The sequence below is a fragment of the Anopheles ziemanni genome, chromosome 2 (genome assembly GCF_943734765.1).
Source record: "Anopheles ziemanni chromosome 2, idAnoZiCoDA_A2_x.2, whole genome shotgun sequence".
NCBI lineage: Eukaryota > Metazoa > Arthropoda > Insecta > Diptera > Culicidae > Anopheles > Anopheles ziemanni.
Window position 1 is genome coordinate 52,150,778 of NC_080705.1, and position 8,625 is coordinate 52,159,402.

Consider the following 8,625-nt stretch of genomic DNA (forward strand, 5'->3'; position numbering starts at 1 on the left):
CCGTCAGTCGTTTCAGTATGGCCGATTACCTTCTTCCACCAAGCCCTTCGCATCTGCCAGGCTCGTGCACTGGCAAACGACTCGCAATCCTCCCGAGGTCGATAAGTTGCAATCACTCATGTCCTGACCACTGCGGTTGCATCTACGCCAAGCTGGACTATGTTATGGTGATTGGTACCGACGCCCACGAGCAAATCCCGCAGGGTGCCAGTGCTTTTGCACCGGAAAGTCCCTTGACGAACGGAACGATTGACAGACCGGCGGAAAATCACATGAAGTCATGGCAACTGAACTGCAAGGTGCATGTGTATCAAGGCCGTATCTATTCCGGTTTCGATGAAACGGAATTATGCAATGTGAAGTTGACGGTTTCATTCGAAAATTACCATTCGAGTCTCATTGTATGTTTAGAATGTTCGTGTGAAACCATAAAAGATATACAACAAGTAAATCTCATTGCAGGCATTTACTAAAACCGTTTCTCCGTGTTGGAATGAAACGATGCAGTTTATAAATGTTCCTTATATGGATTTAAAAGTCCAATCAAGCGAACAACAACACGAACAAAGGTGCACAATAATGTGTATCTTGCAAGCTGAGGGAAAGGAAACGGTAAGCTGATTAAAAACTCTTCAAATTTAAAGAAATCCATCAATAATGAAAGCATTCTCAGACTACAATAGGAATTGGCTGGATAGAATCAGACATTATTGATAGAACCGAAATGGTTGACGAGCTTCCGTCGGTAGAATCAACCAACTTCAGCCATCTTTTGCGAACTACCTTACGGTGGGTTCCATTTTACAAAATGGGAGTTCGAACTGCTGAAGTCCTGCTTTCAAGCGAGGTTGTTAAGGTAAGCATTGCACAATGAACAATGTTGAATGATGAAATAAAGGTAACGTTGTTTCATATCAATTTACATCTTTGAAAGGCTCCTTCATCGATGAGCAATCGTGACTCGGATGCTGACATCTTGGTCACTCCTGGTTTAACACAAGCAATTGCTCCAACAATGTATCTCTATCAAATGGAAATATTATTTTTCGGATTGCGCCAATTGAACTTCAAAATGCGTCCGGAAGAATATAAATCAATTATGAAGGTCATGATTGGGGAAATTGATTTGTGCAGCGGGGTCTCCGGTGTTTGCTATGGAGGGAGTACAAATTTTCCCGCCGAGAAGATAACATGCACCTTGGTAAGAGTAAATGATAAAGTTTCAAAGTGCAGAACGATAGATGATAATTATCTTTTTTCTCCAATTAACAGCACCTTCCGTCAAATTCGCATTACTGGCCTCTTATTGTGATTAAGCATCTTGATTACTCCGATGTGAATCGAAACAAAACGATTGGAGTGGCTATCATCAACCACTCGGATGTATCCATTGTCTATCCAAGGCAACGATCCGTAGCTCGCTCTGTTAATTCCACCATCGTTGATCTTGTAGACGATAATACCAATCCCTCGCATGCGACGAATGTCCCTTACCAACTTTCCGATAATCTTCTCACACATTTGACGAAGGTTGTTTCGGTTTGGCAAACCCCTTTTCAAAATCTACGAAATCTGAAAGAGCAAACTGCTCCAACACAGAAAAATATTTCAACCGATGAAGGTACCTGGTGGACGAGTTTTTATAAAAGTCTTGTACCAGAAGATTGCCATGAACCAATGGTGAAGGTAAGAAAGTTGAAACATGTAAATTTTGATTTTATTACTTTGATACTTATTTTTATTCTCAAATCTCAATAGATTTACACTACCGAGCTTGAAAAAGATCCTAAATTCAATGGATTCAGGGATTGGAGTGGAAGTTATCCTTTGTACAAAGTTAAAAATAGTAAAGAATTGCAGCGGAAAAAAGCAATGTATGGAGTCTTAAAGTGTAAAATTACATTCACTCCTATTAAAGAAACACCTGCACAACAAGCAATCGAGTAAGATATCTTTGGTTAACTAGTTTTAGGAATCACAACTGTGCATCACGTATTAGTCTTTATTAAAGCATTGAAAACGGAACGTCAAGAATTCGCGAACCTGTGGAAGTAACCGTTGTCGTCTACGTTGTGCAGGCTCTGAATCTTACCTCTCGGGACATCGCATCGGAGTCAGATGCATACATTGTGTTAACATACGGCAAGGAGTGCGTTCGGGACCGGGCGTACTACATTCCGAACCAGTCATCTCCGGTGTTTGGGAGACGTTTTGAAATGCGCGGACTTTTACCAAGGTAGCGAACCTTGCAGAACTTAACATTCTTAAAGCTAGAAACACCTATCGTTATGTTTATTCAAACTTTAGGGATCAAATTCTACATCTCTCGATATACGATCGGGACTTTACCTCGCCGGACGATTTAATCGGCAGCACTTGCATCGACATCGAGGACCGGTTCTGGAGTAAACATCTTCCAGGGTTTGGACTGCCGAAGCGTTACCGGTCCACCGGATCCAACCGTTGGCGCCACGCCTCGAAGCCGTCGGAGATGTTGGTGGCTCGATGCGTCCAGCATGGTCTGGGTCAACCGACGATCAGGGGGCAAAGTATAACCGTTGGTGGCGTTGATTTCGAAGCCGAAACCATCGATGCCTCCGAGTGTGTCACGGAGCAACTCTGCCTGCTGGCCTTGAACCGTTTCGAGGAACTTCCCGATGGGTTCCCGTTGACACCCGAACACGTGGAAACGCGCTCTCTTTATCACCCAAAGAGGGCCGGTATTGAGCAGGGCAAGGTTCAGCTGTGGGTCGAAGTCTACGAGCCCGGTCAACTTCACCCGCAACCGCTGGACATCACACCGCAGCCGCCTCAGCCCCACGAACTTCGGGTCATCGTTTGGAATACGGCCGACGTGGTGTTGGACGAGCGTAACATTTTCGGCACCGAAATGAGCGATATCTACGTTAAATGGTCAGTCGGGGTCATCGACCAGTCAGATATGGGAGTTGGAGCAGTCGGGTTAACTACTCTATTCTGTCACGTGTTCCGCCACGTGCTCTGCTTCATCTCATTCTTGCAGCTGGCTACAGGAGTTCAGCAAAGCTCAACACACCGACGTTCATTACCGTTCGCTAACCGGCGAAGGGAACTTCAACTGGCGCATGATATTTCCGTTTCGCTACTCCCCCGCTGACGGTATGGTAAGTGTAACCGTCGCAAACTGATTGATTTCCAAATTTGCTGCCACATCTTGAGAGGCTACCGGTGTACGCACTAATTATTACCGGGGGAAAGGTTGAACGATGGGATAAGGTAGAACAACCAGGCGGTCATTTTTGACGAATTTTACAACGAATTTGATTATTTACAACAAAAACTATTTTTAACAATCATAACAGTTTCTACATTCGAGTTCCAGATGGCGCCACTGTATTAGGAAAAAAATAATCCAATATTTTAAAAAGCATGTTTGTTATAGCATTGCATTGCTTCAAAGCGTTGCTTTTATCGCCTTCTGATTTGATACGCACCATAGCTTTGGATCATCTTTGTATCTTAAAAAGGGGCAAATTCAGGCGAATGAATTTTTCAAAATTTTAGTTTACATGTTTAGGTTGATGTTGTGAAAATTTCGTGTTTTTTCTCCATTTGCCTACAAAACCATTTTTATTTAATGTTTGTAGCTGTTCCAATGAGATAATTTTATTTAATAACCATTGACAACATTATTAAAAAGATATATTTGAAAATGCTGAAACTTAAAGCAATCAATTCGTTTATTGCGGCATTGCGTTAAAAATATCTCAAAATTATACTTTTTCTTTTTTTCGAATTTGACAGAGTACAAACGCAACAATATCAATTTATTTAATTTATTCTAAACCTTTTTCTTATCTGAACTGTTGTGACATTTCCATAGAAAGGCTTAGATTTTTCGCCAAAATGTCCGACTCTTATCCCATCGTGGGGCGGTGGGAACAGGTTACCAGTTCCTAATGCCGCACGGGATAACTTTGATAATTAAGATTTGATTACATTCCTAGCTGGTGGTTCGTCGCAAAAAAGCCTTCTACGAGCAATACGACACCGAACTCAAGTTTCCTCCAGTGCTAACGGTGCAGGTTTGGGATAATGACTCGTTCTCGGCGGACGATTTTCTCGGGACGGTGGATCTGAACCTCGCGCGTCTACCCCCGCCAGCGCCCACCGCCGAAAGGTGTAAGCTGGACAGAGGCCTATCCTTGACCGGAACCGGAAGCAGGCACAGTTTATTGAACCTCTTCCACCGGCGCCACGTTCGCGGATGGTTTCCGGTGCATGGCAACCAACACGTGGTGTCGAGTGGTGACAAAACCGGGAACCGCCAACGACGGAACACCCTTGCGTTGACGGTAAATATCTTTATCGGATATTAGGTTTGTGTTATTACCTTGTTTTCTTGTTCACTAAACAAAAACTTCCAAGGGAAAAATCGAGCTGGAGCTGGAGATTCTCAGCAAAGAAGATGCCACTCAGACACCGGTCGGCAGGGGTCGTGAATCACCGCAACATCTTCCCGATCCGCTGTAAGTATACATGGTGCCGAAGACGGCCATTATTGCCCTTCTGGCGTAAACATGTCCCATGGCCGATTCGGCAGATTAGCTTTTTCGTCATCGATGGTACGAATCCGTACAAGGCAGTGCGTCAAAACCGAACACACCCACCGGCCTGCCGTCATATAGTTTGTGCCCATTTTTATGGTTTCACCCGTTGAACCATTTGTCTCAATTAAATGCCGACGTTGGGCTGTCCTCGGGGAAATTATTTGGGATCTATCGTTTCCACTTAGGACAGCGCTAGTTTAGGCCTTAGGGTTTTGTTTGGAACGCACACTATCGAAAACCAATAAAAAATTGTCGCTATTTATCTGAACTATTTTTTTATTTATTTGTATTTTCCTGGTAAATTGCATGATGTTGACATAATGACTGTTATTTTCAATCTTCATTGGAATTTTTTAACATTTTGTTTAACTAAGTTTTAAGAACTTACAATTTAGCTAAAATACAAGCAAAATTAATAAAAGCAGAATTTTTCGCTAATAACATTTAAAAATTCGAAATACTTAATAACAGCAATAAGTCAGAAAGACTTATAAGATTATAAGATTTTCTCGATATTGAACCTGACCAGAAATTATAAAATAATTTTGAAGTAGTTTTTAAAGGAGACGCATGGTCGTTCACTTCGCTATTCTAGACATTACCACTAAATGTTAACCAAAATATTTCGAGATTTATTCACATTATGGCCAGCATTGGATGATCTATACTTTTACTTAAAGGTAAATCGATACTTTTTTATCTTGATAAATCTTATGACACTGACAATAGATTTTCAACAATAGAAAGATTTCAATTGTAGAATTATGACAGAGTTATCATATTTAAAAAATCAAAACAATGAAGTTAATTCCGTTAATGCATTTAGTACATTATTATTATTACATTATTATATGCGCTACCGTTGCGCCATGGGCGCCAATTACCATACCATACCAAAATAAAAAATTTGGTACAATAGTTACGCTTTATTGAAATTTATCAGAGAAAACGAGATAAAATTCGGATTAGGATGTAAAACTTCGTAAAACTTAGCAGTAATGTTTTATGTTCAAACATATATTTTAAAGACTTACATTCGAGCGATTGCGTTACGGTTCTTAACATATAATTTAACATTGTGCTAAAAGCAGCCAAAGCACACCACCTCATCAAAACGCAAGCATAAAGCACATTCAAAATGAAACAAAACAAAATTTATTACTTCCCACCTCCTAGAGTCACAGTTGATTTGTTGTAGATTGCTCCTTGGAGCAATATATGCCTACACATGTCTTTAATGTCGGATTAAGTTTAAGCGTTTTAATAAGAACCTGGTTTCTTTAACCATAAATCATAAAAAAAGCATCGTAAAATGTCCAGAAAGGCATTTTCTCCCCATATGCCAAATCATTTTTCTCCCCAATTTTCAATTAAACGCGGCATAGCGTGGTCGTGCGGTGATGTATTTTGATAGAAAAGTCTTCAAAGAGACTGTTTTATAGATTCGGCTACATAATTGGTTTTCTTAGGTAGTATATTGGGATAAATATACTAACCCCAAAGCACTTACCCAAAGTTTGTTACATATTGTCCTAAGTAAAAATTTGTATCAAAACATTCTTAATACACAATTTGCTAAGCCTGTTGTGTTGTGAAAATACCTTCATCTTCATAAGCGCAGGATAGTCACTATATTCTGTGTATGAAAATGAAACAATAACGCTGATATAGAAAATGAAGTATGAAAATAGTATTCATACTATAGAAGCTGATAACGGTCTTCACTCTTCATTAAACCAGTGATTTTGATGTAATAAACTTCTGCATAAAACTACACCCAAAAAAGCGAACAATACAATAGCTAGCCTTCTGGCAGTCTTTAGTTTACACCGGCGTTTTCGAACGTGCTGACAAGAAACGATTCAGAACCACTCTTGTGGAAACGACACATCCCGGAGAATTATTCCCGTTGCATTTAGGTTCGCACCTCTGTTTTCATCTCCTTCTCATCTCTTAATCGCATTCCTGTATTCCATCTTATGTCGCACCTCGCAGCCGACCGGAGGTTTCTTTCAACTGGCTGCAGCAACCGGCTAGAACGTTCAACAAACTCCTCTGGCCCCGGGTTCGCAGGTCGTTCGTGTGGGTAGGAGTCATGCTGCTGCTATGCTTGCTGGCCTACGGATTGGTGGTGAACCTGCCGACGGTCTTCATGATGCGAACGCTCGACCAGCGGAAGTCATCCACAGGTTGGAGTAGCGAGTCCAGGTCGTCGGTCTCGAATGGATAGACTGGTTCCCCCTGAACGACATCCAGCCAGAAGGACCTCAACGCAACGTTCACGGAAGGGCTTATCGGTGCTTTGGTATCTTATCTAATTAAAACGGGTAATTATTTAGCTGATACGTTTGTAGACTTTCTTTTCCGTTTCAATACATATAGACAGAGTTGTATTAGGCGTATGTGGGGGAGCCTAGGTGTGTTTATACGGACGGTGTGAAAAGTTGATGCCAGATGATGGCAGACTCAATTTTGAACCACCAATGTAACAGGGTATGGAATGTTGCGTCAGAAAAGAGGACCAAAACTCCCTCGTTGGCAAGGTTTCATGTTACGGAAAAAGAACACATTCGAGCACCTGTTGAACATTTTGGGGTTTAGCGATCTAACGCCCCATTAAACTACGGCGCCAGAGAAGCTTTCCACATGTGTGTAAAATCACCATCCATTATGAGCGAAACCGATGACAGATTGAGAAAACCCGCTGATATATGGGCATCGGGACAGCTCGGTACCGGGCTACACCCTTTCAGTATTATCCGGACGAGAAAATGGCCAGGGTCGGGAACAGAATAAAAAAAAGCAGGGAAGCGTACCGAACCGGAACTGTCCCGAGACCCATTAATGTAATGAGCGATAAGATCGACGTTCTCTGGCCTGGAGGGAAGTTCTGCCTAGAATGGGTGGGGAATAGTTGGTTGGTGGGTAGGTTTTGACCAGCAAAAACGCCAAGAAACTATGGTTTTATGTTGTACATATCTTCAAAGGCTTTATAAGGACTGTGAGCTCTATAGAAAGATAAACATTTTACTAAAAATGAAGGTAAAGGTTCCTGCTAACATATCTCATCTAATTGAAAGTAATATTTCCCAAATACTTCTAGTATGGATTGGAAAGTGAGCACTCGTTTCTAAAATAAAACAAACCCCGCAGCGTCGTCGAGATGGCGTCGAGTCTGCACCATCGCTGAAACGAAACCTTATGTTCACCCGAAAGCACTAATCATGCCGGTTTCGTTGCGGAAGACACTCGTTTGGATTCCGATGATCGTTTCCTATCGTAATCATTAATCTATGCACTCCATGGCAGGCAAATCGCCCCCCGCGGAATCGGCCAGACAACCCGATGATTTCCATCAACACGCGCTAAACGATGCGTTCTCTGCGCGCGCCCGAATACGCTTTATCTTCGAGGTGGTATTCTTCCATGCGTGCCTCGTCGCCGGAACTAAACTAACTGTTGCATATGTTGTCGGTTCAACTTTCCCTTCCCAGCAAAAGCAAAGATAAAAAAGGACAACTAACCAGCAGGGAACCCCAACAGTGTCGGGGTCTGTAGAAATTTGTGAATAAACGCTGTCATCGCTTTAGCTGGGTGTGCTTTATCCTTTAACCACCATTTTTCCAAGGAGTTCCCATGTTTGTTTGCTTCCCAACGCATGGCCACCATTCGATCCACCCTCGGCCAGGGGGTTTTTGCTAGCTTCTCCAACATTCCTAAGCACATACACACACACAGCACGGCCCCTCTGCCAAAGGGTGCCATTTTCCCGCCCGGCTCGAATCATTTGCTTAATTTAACTCGTTCCTGTGGCCTGTGCGTCAGTGTTCCGCCGGACGTCGAGCTATCCGAACGCATCACCCCTGAGCCTTTCCGAGCATCCTAGTGACAACGAGTGGATCCTTATCGGTAGTGTGTTTGCAACTTTTGCGAAGCGACGTTAACGTATGCGCTTTATGACATTGTGAAATTATATAAAATCTCTTGTATGCTCTCTGGAAATCAGTAGGGTCTGTGTTTGCCGTGCACTAACAAT

General features: G+C 42.3%; 1 protein-coding gene across 1 annotated transcript; it reads left to right on the plus strand.

The window, feature by feature from the left end:
• The first annotated feature begins 17 nt into the window (after positions 1–17).
• Positions 18–6,819, plus strand: LOC131293833 (myoferlin-like). The gene is made up of 12 exons (XM_058321887.1): positions 18–401; positions 463–612; positions 674–856; positions 935–1,201; positions 1,273–1,686; positions 1,759–1,943; positions 2,012–2,236; positions 2,308–2,913; positions 3,023–3,143; positions 3,987–4,334; positions 4,408–4,508; positions 6,585–6,819. Exons 1-12 carry the CDS (start codon positions 18–20, stop codon positions 6,817–6,819), a joined length of 3,219 nt encoding a protein of 1,072 aa, XP_058177870.1.
• Positions 6,820–8,625: the final 1,806 nt, after the last annotated feature.

Bases quoted from the DNA above. Each gene is read 5' to 3' on its own strand.
- LOC131293833 (XM_058321887.1), top strand. From the start codon at position 18: ATGGCCGATTACCTTCTTCCACCAAGCCCTTCGCATCTGCCAGGCTCG. The intron at 613-673 runs GTAAGCTGATTA...AAGCATTCTCAG, and splicing joins AAGCTGAGGGAAAGGAAACG to ACTACAATAGGAATTGGCTG. The intron at 2,914-3,022 runs GTCAGTCGGGGT...TCATTCTTGCAG, and splicing joins AGCGATATCTACGTTAAATG to CTGGCTACAGGAGTTCAGCA.